At 45.4% G+C, this 13,929-nt stretch overlaps 1 protein-coding gene across 1 annotated transcript in view; it reads left to right on the forward strand.

Moving 5' to 3' along the window:
* Nucleotides 1–584: 584 nt before the first annotated feature.
* Nucleotides 585–13,929, forward strand: part of ARL10 (ARF like GTPase 10) — a 50,147-nt gene continuing 36,802 nt past the window's right edge. The window contains exon 1 of the mRNA XM_069651455.1: nt 585–788. Within this exon, the coding sequence (XP_069507556.1) occupies nt 642–788 (147 nt within the window). The 5' untranslated portion in view covers nt 585–641. The remainder of the gene's footprint in view (nt 789–13,929) is intronic.

Genomic DNA, 13,929 nt, shown 5'->3' on the forward strand with positions numbered 1-13,929 from the left:
ATGGCAGAATGATGGAGTGGCATTCGGTAATCTTCGGACCCACGCCCACCCACTAGGCCACGGAAAGCCGAATAGTGTGGGAACTGGCGTTCAACAAGCTTCGAGCACGACTAAAGAAAAAAAAAGGATCCCTTCTCTTTTTCCATTCAGCTATAACAGCACTATACCTTCAACCAACATTTTTGCAACACCAGAATCTGGAGTACAATCACTTTACTGTTGGCATAGCTAAATGTCACAAACTGAAATCAAAAGCTTCGACAATTTGAAGTATACTAACATCTCCGGTCTCAAAACAGGTGGAGTTAAAAACGCAATTAAAGACCAGAAACAGAAGCAAACAAAAAATATTTCCATTGTCAAACCGCCGCGGAGTTTGGAAACGGGCACGCGTTAGACTATCACCAGAATTGGGCCCTCTGTATTCAGGCACAAAGTACAGGCGGGGCCATGTGGGTCAGAACTACAGTCAAATTCCTAGAATGGTTTAGCTGCAATCACTCCGCCCCTGGCGTGATTTTGACGTCATTTTAATCCCGCCCTATGAACCGTCACTCTGGCTCCGCCCTTTGTTGTGCCGTCAGTGGTAGCCCCGCCTACGGCAGTGGCGTTGACAGCTGGGATTCCATTGCCCCTGTCCCATGCCGCGCGATCGGTTCCTTGCCCTGGCCCTTGGGGCAGTGGCTGCACTTTGCTCGGCCCTCATTATCGTCTGGAGCCGCTACCGGAGTCCACGGAGAAGCAGGGAGCTGTGTAGTCGGAGGATTCCCACAGGAGAGACGGGAGAGGTAAGTGAGCGGAGTTGCCGTCCCAAAGTAACTGCACCAGTAGCACGAAATGAAGACACCGTATAGGAAAGGGGAGTAACAGGGGCGGCAGTGGCGGAGTCCACCAGGACCTTTGACTTCCCCTTCCCATAACGCACCACACCCAGAAGGGGGATTCAGCAGGAGAAGAGTCCACCACGCCCTCACAGGTGAGTCCCCAAAGCCAGAGGAGGAGTGTACCCTGGCCCCCGGCCACTCGCCTATTGCCTTCCACCATCCAGCGAGGACAAACATGATCACCACGAAGAAATAGTGAGGCCATACCAGGACACTAAGGTGTGCTAAACGGGCAGGAATGCAGAAGTGTGGTGGGGTTGGCGAAATCTTTATTTCGAGGAGGAGATTTATTAGCAGAAAGGCACAATGTGGATGAGAAGTGTGAAAATATTGATATGCAACCAGTTTTGTAGTATATGACTTTCCTGCCTGTGCATATTTATGACAGAATGGCCATCTAGTGAGGGTGGAATAGCCCAATCTTTTTTTTATTTTTAAAAACAAAAATATGCAGATAATTCCGTTCCTGAAAAGGAGGTCTGCTGCTAGACTGCCTTTCCTAAATGCAGTGATGGAAGTGTAATATAAATCATTGGTACTGTACTACTAGATTGGACCCTTAGTTGAAAGACTCAAGAGACGTGTCTTTGATGCTTTCTCTTGAGCCAGTTATATATTTACATACACCTCCCCCACCCAGTATCCAAGACCAAATAGTTTCAGCATCTTTTGAAGCTCTATCTTCGATGATCTTTCCAATGTATCTTGTGCGGATCTCAGTAAGGCCTGTGCAGAATATGATGATGTGCTTTAATGATATTCTTTTGGCTTAACATGTTGCTGTAAAGATTTACATGTTGTCATGTGGCTTATTTTGCAATTTTGTAAGTAAACCCGATAAGACATTATTACTGTAGACCGTGAAATCCAATAATTTGAGCCAAAGTTTGTGATCCTGGTGACCCTCCCCACCCACATTCTTCACCACTAATCTAATGTCGACCTTGGTTAGAAGGTCTACCACTACTAAAACAGCAGTATGACCTCGGTCATCTGGAAGATCCACTAGATAATCATTGACACAGTATGCAATGGTTTAGGAGGACCCACTAAAGGCCTCAGTAGACTTACTGGCTCCCCAGTGGGAGGTTTGTCCATAACACATACCTAACACATTCTCATGTAATTAGTTGTATCTACCTGCATCCTATCCCACCAGAAACTCATTTGAAGAAGTTCTTGTTTCTTTTGCCAACCTTGAGGTCTAGCTAAGTCTTAAGTTATGATGTTCTTTCAAAGCTTTCATTTGCAACTCGTCTTTGAAAATTGGATCCTTTTCTTCAAAATAAGACTCCCATCCTTACCTTGGTACTTCGGGTCTTGCTGCCTTGTCTTCAGTTGCTCCTAAGCAAATGCTTTCACACACTGCTGCATCCCAGGACAAGACCTCAACATTTGCAACCAAATGCTCTTCCGAAAATCACCAGACCAGGTTCCCCAGCAATTGCTTTCTCACTTCCTGGATCTACTGTGAGTGTGTGTACCCCTTTCCATGTTGCAGACCGTGCTTAGAAGTGATAACAACATTAAAATCTGCAACTAAAAGTGACCTCCATATTTGTCTCGACATCAAATCCCTAGCTGATATCAGGAACAAGAGATTCTGGTGGTAGGTCGTCACTGTGTGTTGGTCTCCTAGCAAGTTGTATCTTCATTCCTTGAATGTGGCACCAATTGGGATTAGTTCTTATCTGTGATGGTGTAGTTCACCTCTGCCGTGGGTCATTTCTTTTTTAGCAAAAGGTAAGGGATCAGCGTACAACAAGATGGGCCCTTTTAGGATTTTTATTTGCTACAGTGGAGGGAATTAGTTCACTGGCTGCCTGTCTACTGCTATGCTTTTGTTTGCGATCCAGTCTTTACACTATGCAAGGCACACTACATTTTGACATCGACTATACTGGATGCACCACACTCCCACTCTGTATAGCGTCAAATAACCAGGTCACACAGTAATAAACCACACGGCCTCCACAATTATGCCCTCAGGCAATTTATATTCATGGAGCAAACCAGAATAAAAAAACATGCAGGGAAAAGTATCAACATTGCATTTTCAATGCACATGCAAGACACAGGAATAAAGACATAAACAACTCTGAAATGTTTCCTCAAGTGCCCCAAAGCCACATGAGCTTCTTTGGACCAAACCAACTTCTTTCTGGTGACTGAATATCGGATGAAGCCGCTCGCCAGATTCACAAGTATGCACCTTGCAAGATGTTCAGAGCGTACATTCGACTGCAAGCAATGTGCTTCAAGCTGAATTTTACAAACAAAAGATTGACGAGTTGGCAACTCCAAAGCATCCTTTTGATCAAACACTTTACTAAACTCTTGCAGACTGACCACTCACATACCATGGCTCCTACTATGTGACTAGCATTCCAGCCTGTCACCGGGCCAGATTTCCTACTACCTGGCTAGTTATGACACCCTCCACCCCGCCCCCCTCACTCGCGCCCCATTTTCTACAAAACAGATCTCTCTGTACTGGGTGAACTGAGTGCTACAGTTCACATTGGCCAGTAAACTTTTGGGTTGTGCCAATTCACCCATGGCATTCTAAGTATTAATTTCAGCTGAGGAGCATCTATCAACTCAAACCTTTGCTGTTCCCGCTGCCCACTGGCACAGGTCGGTCCTAACAAACCATTGGGATGTATAATGAGGCCCGAGGACAGTTGTATGTCGTCCACAGCCCTTAATTATACTACTATAGGCTTTTTCCCCCCAAGGGATACCAGGACCCCTAGCATTCCCCAATCCAGAAAAGTTCCCTTTTGCCCCCAAGCCTATCACTGTGCATTGCTGCTCATGCACCAGCCCCTAAAAGTCACATTGAAGGATATATGAACCGTTGCTGATTGCAGAATGTTGGCGACCTACTAGGACTTTACAGAAATACTGGATGATGGCCTTCACAGGCATCCACTGAGAGAAGGACCTACCTTTCTGCAGTACAAACAAAAATTATTTCCTTTTCTCTCTTTCCTCACTGGTAATAGGCCTGCATACCCTGCTCCTAACCATGGGGTCCCCTTTCGCCATATTTTACCTCACCCCTCTGTCTTAAGTAGGGTGCACAATTTGCACTCACCACTAGCCATGGCTAGTGATATTTGACTCTTGGTGAGTAAGAAATGGTGTGCTGCGTGTATGTATAGAATTGAAATGGCAAGTGACTTTTTTATTGCTGGCTAGTAGCTGCAAACTTGCATTCCCTCCCACCCCTCGTCCCCAATTAATGGACGCCAATCCTCAGGAAAGTTCTTCCTTTTTTATCACTTCTGTTAGTTTAGCCTAAACCCTATTTGAAGTACCAACTCGATTAATGCCTCACAGGAAGTTTGCTTTATATATTTATTTATTGCATTTGTAGGCAGCACCCAAACCCGTAAATATCACGGTGCTGATGTGGCTAACCCCTCCTTTTTAGTTCTTCTCGTAAACCCCTCGTATAGCACAGAGTGATACTCGCTTCTCCTCTGGTCACTGACTTTCTCACACTAGCGTATTAAGATGGGCTTTATAACCCACCATGTCTTTATTTCCTTGTTTTAATTCTAACAATAAAGATTACCCCTGCTAGCTGCGCAGGGAGTATTAATTCTATTAAAAACTAGGAGGCAGCAATTATGCTTCACTTTTATTACTACTCCTCAGCAGTTCAACAAACATATATATATATAAATATAACAACTCTGAAAAGTGTTAAGTGTTCAACTGCAACTTTTCCTTCTTAAAACTACAATCCCCATAGTCTCTGTAGACCATCTCTCTCAGCCCAGCTATGGCACACTTCCTGTCCCTGGGCTGCTCCTCTGCTTTTACATGCTCTGAACTGTCTTTAAGATCCAAAACCTGTCCCACCAACTGTGCGAAGACTCTGAAACTTGTGCGCTCAACAGCCGTTGACCTATCGGTTCCTTGGGCTAACTTGTTTCTACCTTCGGCTTTCAGCTATTCTTCTGCTCTTCTCCTATGAAACACACATTAGAGATATTCAGGGTGGTGGCCATGTACGTGTCATAGTCCATACATTTACATTGGGGGAATTTAATGCTCGCCTCCTAGTCTTTAATAGAATTAATACTCCCTGCGCAGCTAGCAGGGGTAATCTTTATTCTATGACAAGACTGGAGACGAGCATTATGCTTTTTTAAAGCTTCCCTAATGCTGTCCTTGCCAAACTTTCAGTAGGTTTAAAGTAAAATTCTTTAAATACACGATCACTCAACCAATCTGCTGCTAGCATAATCTCTCTCACTGGCACTCCTTGTCATGAATGCCTTGGAGACCATTGCTCCTCTCACTGAATGCGCTCCATACGTTCCCACATTTACACCTGCTGGAAGCATCATTTCTTTAACCCACCTTGCAATGGTGGCTGTCGCAACTGCGTGAAAAGGTTTCCTATGCGCTATTAACAACTGTGTCGTTCCCACTGACCTGCTTTCTGCTGTTCTCCCCTCATAATCCTTAATACATTCTACTACACACTAATTAGCCTTTCTCGGGAAATAGGGGTAATGGACCGTCATTGTCCCTGTTTTAGTCCTCTTAGCTATTGAGAAGGTTACTCCTTCAGGCCCAAAGGATCGCCTGTTAATTTCTAACGCTCTAACATCTGCTACTCTCTTGCAAGATACAAGGCATAACAGCATTGCTAGTTTGCCTGACTGCTGTTTCTGGGATAGATACCTATTTGATGGTCAGTCATCTAACAAACGGAGGACCGTTGTCACATCCCATATAGTATTATACCTCGGCTCTGGGGGTACTTTGTACTTTGCTCCTTTGATGAGCCTCACAACTGCTGGGTGTTCCCCTGCTGGGATTCCCTCTATTGGCAGGTGTCCTGCCGAAATCGCTGATCTGTACACTCCTATCGTACAAAACGCTTTCCCGTCTTGCAATAATTGCGCTAGGAAGTTTAATATTGCTACTACAGGGGCTGAAACGGGATGAAAACTTCTCCCCTTGCACCAGTTAGTCCACTTGACCCAGGCCGCGTCGTAGCTCCTCCTAGTGGAAGGTGCCCAGGATTCCGCGATAAGCTCTGCAGCCTCCGCCAAAATTTCTGGCAGCGCCCGGCGTCTCCTGATATCCTGCACGCGACGAGCGGGAACGTCCCTCTCATTCTCTGAGGATGACAATACCCAGCTTGGTCCGTGAGCAGTTGGTCTCCTTCTGGGAGGACTCTTGGGAGGTCTATCGTCAGTTCCATCAGCGTCGGGAACCATACTTGTGATTTCCACAATGGTGCCACTAAAATTAATTCCGCCCTCTCCTTCCGATCTTTCGCTAGAACTCTGCTCAGCATCACGAAGGGGGGAAATGCATAGTGCGGACTGCCTGTCCAATCCTGTAGGAAGGCATCGGTCCCCTGCGCTCCCGGGTCTAGTCTCCAACTAAAATACTCCTTTGTCTGAGCATTCAGCCGGGATGCAAAGAGGTCTATGTGTACTGGGCCCCATCTCGTGTTCAGAATCTGAAACACTGCTGGATCCGGTCTCCAGTCGCTGGAGTCTCTTAGATATCGAGAGTTACAGTCTGCTACCACGTTCAAGGTTCCGGGCAGGTATTCTGCCGTCACTGATGTCTCCGTCTGTAGGCAGAAATGCCATAAGTCCTTCGCTAGTTCCGCTAGCAATTTGGATTTCGTCCCTCCTAGATGATTTATGTATTGGACTGCCGATATGTTGTGCGTATTGCTGAAAATGGGCGACTTCATCTTTCCTCTTGTAAATGCCTTGATCGCGAAGGAGCCTGCTAGGATCTCCAGGCATTTTATATGAAGGCGAAGCTCTTCCTCGCTCCATTTCCCTCTGGTCTCCAGGGTCCCGCACCTGGCTCCCCAGCCTTTCTGGCTGGCGTCTGACTTGATTATCAGATCTGGTCGGTCTCTGAAAATGGCACGCCCATTCCAGGCGTCCATATTCTTCAACCACCATTCCAGCTCTGTAATGGATTCTTGATCCAGTGGAACTAGCTGGTGGTATCTCAGACCTTGCTGCAGGTGTCTTATCTTCAGTCTCTGGAGGGCTCAGTAGTGCAAGGGGCCTGGGAATATGCTTAAATGGATGCTGCTAATAATCATACTATTCTTGCTAATACTCTGAGCGAAACTTGCTGTTTGCTTAAGCACACTCTGATCTCTCTCTTGATATCCCTTATCTTCCGAGCTGGAAGTTCTAATGTAGCTTTCATGGTGTCTAACACAAATCCCAGAAAATCTAGCCTGTTTGCTGGCGTGGTGTCTTTCTATATTCACTAGAAACCCCAATGACTGTAGCAGGCTTTGCACCCAACTCGTCTGATAGACTAGCACCTCTCGGTCTTCTGCTAGGTGCAGTAGATCGTCTAGGTAAATAATCAGCCTGATGCCCTTCTCTCGAATCGCTGCCGCTACTGGCTTCATCAGTTTTGTGAACGCCCAGGGAGCGGATGCAAGACAGAAGGGCATTGTCCTGAATTGCCAGAGCTGTTCGTTCAAGCGAAAAGCTAGGAATGTCTTGTACTCCTCTTGTATGGGAATAGTAAGGTACGCATCTTTTAGATCTAATCATGTCAACCAGTCTCCCTCTCTCAGGGAGTCTCTGAGCTGATGGATGTCCTCCATCTTGAAGTGTCGGTACACAATCCACCCATTCAGCTCCTTGAGGTTTATAACGGCATACTTTCTCTTTCCTGCGTACCAGAAACATATTGCTCACAAATCTGGGGGCCGCTGTGCAACTTTCTATCGTGCCTTTTTGTTATAACTGCGCTAGCTCGCTGTCTAGGCACTTCTGCTCCGCTTGTGCTAATCTCTGCTGGTGTGGCCAGTACTGCTGGGTCGGTGCCTTTATGAATTCCAGCCGCAAACCTCTGACGGTCTGCAATATCCAAGCGTCGCTGGAAAGCGTGCGCCAATTGCTCCAAAACATGCACGTTCTCCCCCCAACCAGAGCGTATACTATTGCTCTCACCTGGGGTGAATCCTTGACCTCGTCCCGATCCTCTGGGGAAACGTCCTCTGGATGGGAAGAAGGTGTCCTGCTGTTTATTTTCCCAGTATTGTGCTCTGGGATTAGAGGGTCTTCTTCCTCCCTGACCTCGACCGGGTGCCCGACCCCTGAAGCGGCCGGTCCCACCAAAAACTCTGCTTGGGAAGATCTTTCGAATGGATGCTTGTGCCTTTGCTAAGGAGGTATATGTGCCAACGAATCGGCTCATCTCCTTCTCAAAGGTCTCCCCGAAGAGGAGCCCTTGAGCAGCTTCTCCGGCCTCGTAGGATGCCAAGTCGCTCAATTTCGGGTCGATCTTTAGAAGCAGGCCTCTCCTTCTTTCCGAAGCTATTGTGCAGTTCGCGTTTCTCAAAAGGCATACTGCTCTTTGTGCCCAGCCGGCCAGTGCGTTGGGGTCCACTTCTACACTTGTGTCTTTCACCCTCTCCGCTAAGACCACGATCTTAGCGAGGGGCCCTGCTAAGTCTAGCACCTTTTCCTGACAGCTCCTCCATGACCTGTCGATTCCCTTGCGGGGATCCTTGCTGGTTTTTGCCACAAATGTTAACATCTTGGGGTCTAGCTCGGGGTCTCTGTCACCTTTCCCGGGAGGTCTGGGCATGGGCATTCCGCACGTAGGCGCTGTCTCACCTCCTTATCAAGGGCCTTGTGTAGCCTTATTGTCATGTATTGGGTCACCCTCGGAGATGGTTGCCACTCCGTGGATCTTGGGTTCCTGATACTTTCAGGATCAAACATGTCCTCCTGTACTTCGTGGAGGTGTTTTTGTTTACAAGCTCTTTTGCCCCCGATGGGCTTGACCTCTTCTTCCTCTGTACTCTCCTCACCCTCTTGCGAGGCAAGGTCTCCCGTTGGCTCCTCTTCCGAGCCTGGGTCATCTCCTGCATTATCGTCCCCTGGAGTGGGGGTCATGAGGTCTGGCACTGCTTGATGCTGTAAGTAAGCCTCTTTGAGCTTAGCGAAGGGGTCGGCAAACTCTGGGGCCTTTTCTTTCGCCCCGTCTAAAGGGCCCTGGGGGTCGTCAGAGGCTTTCCTCTTGCAGGCTTGTTTACTCCCCATTGACCCTGTTCCTGAGGGTCCTGTGGGCGTGTGCTCCATTTCTCTGGTGCTTTCACTGGGCTGTGTGAGCATAGCTTCCAGCGTCTCCAGTCTTTCTTATAGGGGTCTTACCCCTTGAGCCACTGCATCTACTAGGGAACTTCCCAGCACTTCTTTGAAGCTGGCAGCGAGGTCTAGCTGCTGCTCCTCCTCACTCCACTCAAATTCAGACATTCTTCGTTAGTGCTGTGTGCCTGTGTACCTCAATCAGGTGTTTTAGCACGCCCACTGCTCCTGTGATGCTCAGTATTTATTATAATGTTTTTTTTAATTTAAAAAAAAAAAGATTTTGTGGCTGCATCTGGCTGTCAATCTGTCCTTTTAATGGGCCTGTGCACGAGAAAAAACTTGCTTTCTATATGCTGCTGGCTACACGTGGAGCCTTTATGTTGTGAAGGGAGAGCCCCCTTTGTGTCGTGAGCTGACACGTGTCTCAGCTGCTGCTCCTGAGGCGCACTGCTCTTCGCGTGGCCTCTGCTGTATCCGCGATTCTCGTATCGCTTAATTTCAACTGATAACTACGGAAAAATGTTGTTCCTTCATGCAATCACCTCCGGGCCCGGTGTTCTCTTCCTTATCCGCCGCTTCGGACTGCAGCGCCTGCGCATCAGCGTTAATACGCGAGCGCTGAAGCACCTCCCCCGCAAGGGTGGGGGCTGGAGAGTTGAGAGCGCTTACGCTCTTTCTCCTGTCGGAGGTGCCCGGTAGCGATCGAATTGTGAACCGCGAGGCTGAGCTGGGCCCCTGAGTTGCCGGGAATGCGGCACGGGGCTGCTCGCCTCACGGGCAATATTAATACTGCTTACCTGCAATACATGTTCGCCGGAGCCGTTTTCCTCACAACAAGTGCTGATAAACTTACTGCGCCCCACGTTATTATGGTAAAATACCCAATTCCACTCAGATAATGTTATCTTTCTTCTGTACTGTTACTATACGCTTATTACACAACGTTCTCTCTCCTCAGTCAAACTCTTAATCAAATCCAACATCTGACACACAAAGAGGGATAGAAATAGTACCTATCTGCTTGAAGAGCAGTAAAGGAAGAGGAGGAGCCCAGGGACGGGAAGTGTGTCATAGCTGGGCTGAGAGAGATGGACTACAGAGACTATGGTAATTGTAGTTTTAAGATGGAAAAGTTACAGTTGAACACTTTTCAGAGTTGATATATATATGTGTTTGTTGAACTGCTGAGGAATAGTAATAAAAGAAGGGAAGCATAATGCTCGCCTCCAGTTTTGTCGCATAGAATTCTGCATCTGCCACTAGGTATACTGTCCTACAGTTAAACATCTTTTTCTTTGCTGCATAAATAAATCTAACACACATAAGTCGGGAGTTTCTTGATTGACTAGAGGGACAGACCATTCTTGCGCACCTCAGGAAAGATACGTCAGTATGAGTGTCAGACTCTGGTGTTTGGAAGGCCTTGTGCCTGAACAATTGCATTGAGTTTAAAATAGCTAAGATGTTCATGCATCCTCGTAGAACCTTCTGGCGGGCCACATAGATGGGTACATTTTATATGGCAGAATGACCCTTGCCAGTGCTCTTTTCTCCCAACAAGTGGTCTATTTTTTTCCTTGATTTGCTGATTCTTGACAGCCCTGGTGCCATCTCCAGGTTGGGGACGGAAAGCAGAGGTGTCCTGGACAGACAGTAAAGGAGTATAAATTGCTTGCGATAAAACAATCATTCAATTTAATCCTTGTATTTGTCAACCCAACTCTCTATTGCACTCTCTGGACATCACCACCTCATGCTGGAGGTCTCTCAGCAGTTTCCCCAGGGTGCACATGGACACTCCTTCTGGCTCAATAATTGATGTTGGAATTTTCAAATCGTGGGCATTTCAACCGGTCAGGTGCGGATGATCCCATGGTTTCAAGGGGGCTGCTGTCCCTACAGTTCCCCCGCTCCCATTAGCCCCCCAAATCCCCACACCTATGCATCTTACTAGCTACAGCAGTGCACAGGCCTGAGAGAAAAGGGGATTGGCAGGTGTGATGAATCTGATGGAACTTCTTTCCCTGGGGTGGCCTTTCCCTATCTGGCCAGGCGACGGCAGCCACTACTTGATCCTAACACTGATGGCGGCTATATGCGGGAGGACCACCTGGGGAGAGGTGACCCTTGGGGGAGAGATGTGATATCATTGGGGAAAATAAATGCATCCCCCATATCCCTTATGGGAAGTTTCCTCTATTCCTCAATCCTTAATGGCTTATTGCACCACTCATACTCAGAGTAGTAAACACAAAATGAGCACAACAGGTCCTCTTTTATGGAAAGGGGGCTTTTTTAGATGAGGACGTCAATACCATACTTACATACACAATTTCCAAAATAGCTACCCAGTCGTTGCAAACTCGGCTAGGGAAAACGCATATGACACACAGGTGGTTTTACCATAATCATAATTAAGTTCAGAAAAAGATAGTGGGTCATTAATAAATCAAAATTGCAGTTGATTGAAAAATCATCATAAAAAGGTGTGAAAAACCACGGCAGAAAACCATGAAACAAAACAATTAAAACATAGGCACACCATAGTTAATTTAATTGAACCTCTGACTATCTCACACATTCTATTTGAGTAAAGATTGTCACAGTAGTAATAAGTGAGGTTAGTAAACTTTAGTGACTGACAATTTTACACAATTATTTTCCATGTAATAAACATAGGCCCTCACAAAGAGGTGTCGACAGCTACCTATGTTTCTAGCCTTATACCAAAGCCCTCAATGACTTATTCTTTCTTTTAGGCTTAGTCAAGGTCGTCTTCAGGACACTTTATTACACTTTTTGGAGTAAGGACACTTCTTAAGTCTTCAACATAACATGATTGACTAATACATCTAAAAACAAACAAATACATAGTATTTATAAAGGGACCCATTTTCCATATCAATAGTATAACCACTTTGTAAATAGCTATTCTCCTAGCAATTTTCATTTTGTATGCACAACAGTTTTATTTCAATTTCCATAGGCTCAGTTAATTATTTATCTTCAAAATATCATTTTTTTTGTACCCGCCCTTATCTTTTCGTTTACTCCCATCCATCACGTAGTGTATAGTGGATAGTCCATAATATCTACATTTTTCCATACTTGTTGGGTATTTTCTCAGATATATATTAAAAATAAATATTTATACATTCATATTCGGTGGTTCTATCTTTAATCATCATTTACTTAAATAGATGACTTGTATACGTTCATTTGCAATGCTACTTTATCCTATCTGTTCATAGTGCTACCTTCATCATTTCATATGATACCATTCACTGGTATATTACTTTCAAAGGGCCAGTACCTGCTGCTAAAAGTCCCTGGTCTTTTTTTATTTTTTAACCTGTGCCCTCTAGCTATCCGTTCAATGTGAATATGTTATTTCTACCTTTTTTTAAACTCATATGGTTCAAATATCTAAACATTACATAGTCACCATACCTTCTGACCTCAGTCAGTCAGCAGACACTGAATAGTTTTTTTCAGTGAGGCTGCGTACCACATTGAAGCTTGTTTACATGTTGGCTACTTTGCATCAACCTAGAAATAACACAGGAGAGCGCTGTCTTAGTTGTCATTACTATAATATGTTATTATTTCATTGGTGTTGGCTCACCCCATCCCTTATTTTCTTTCCTTTTCAACAAGGGAAATGGAAATCAGTTCTTTGTTTTTTTTTCGCAAGGTGGGTGTTTCCCAATTTATATCGTGTTGCTTTAGCGCTTTCAGAAGAAGCCAAATCGGTCTCTGCTTCAAGGGCTCAGGACTATTTCCCAACCTGTAGGCATGGGAGATTCTCAGTTAATATACACAAGACTAGCGCGTTATATTATTAGTGCAAAGAGCTACCTTTGTAGTACTTGCTTCGTTCTTTGCAGCGTGTCGTGTTCACTCGAGCATTCATATTGTGGTTCATGTGACTTCCCGAGTTTTTTATAGAAACTCACGGCCATGGGATCACAATTGTGGAACGCTAGCCCACTTTTTTCTGCGTAAGTGGAATATGACTGTTACAAACGCCATATTATAGGGATCTTAACCCTTTACGGTATAGATCATACACGGCTATTAAGATTGCCATGTGGTGCATCCTTTTTATTAATATATTTGCAGCCCATGTGACTGCAGGAATCATTTTTTTATATATATTAGCGAAAAGCACATAACACCTACCCGGTATGTTATAAGCACAAACTAATTTTATTCTTTGTTACGACTTATTTACTATCCCCACATAGAAACGTCCACAGGTGATTTAAAGGGGAATTAATTAAATACAGCAGAGATATTAGCTTTTGAGAATAAAATCCTCAGAGAGGAGAATATTCTGTTCAGTACTAAAAATAGATATAAAGATAACTTATATAAAACAGAGCGCACAGCTCTCAAGAGTCTCAAAGAAAACACCATATTGTATAAAACAGAAATTGTGAAACAACTTCATGACCCCAAATTTCATAAAATGATTGGCCTAGACCTCACCGCCAGAATAGCAGAAGAAATTGTGAGCCTGATGATCCATGCCGCAGCTGAGGGCTGGATTAACGAGGATGAAAGGCATTTCTTATTAACTGTCATCCAGTGACTCCGTATTTTACTGTCTTCCCAAGGTGCATAAGAACGCAAGCACCCTACCTGGAGACCCATTGTTGCTGCGATTGGTTCACTACTTGAACCTTTGTCCATATACGCAGATGCATTTCTGAGACCATTTGTGGTCACTCTTGATGTGGAATCTCTGTACACGAATATCCCACAGATTAAATGTGTGGAAATTATGCATAAATATCTAGAGAGAAGGGGGGACAAGAGCACACCATCAGACTTCATCGCGGAGTGCATTCAACTAGCTCTTACCAAAAACGTCTTAATTTATGAAGGCTCCTTCCAACAACTCCACGGCACAAGCATGGGGG

The sequence above is a fragment of the Ambystoma mexicanum genome, chromosome 3p (assembly GCF_040938575.1).
Source record: "Ambystoma mexicanum isolate Mex_15411 chromosome 3p, UKY_AmexF1_1, whole genome shotgun sequence".
NCBI lineage: Eukaryota > Metazoa > Chordata > Amphibia > Caudata > Ambystomatidae > Ambystoma > Ambystoma mexicanum.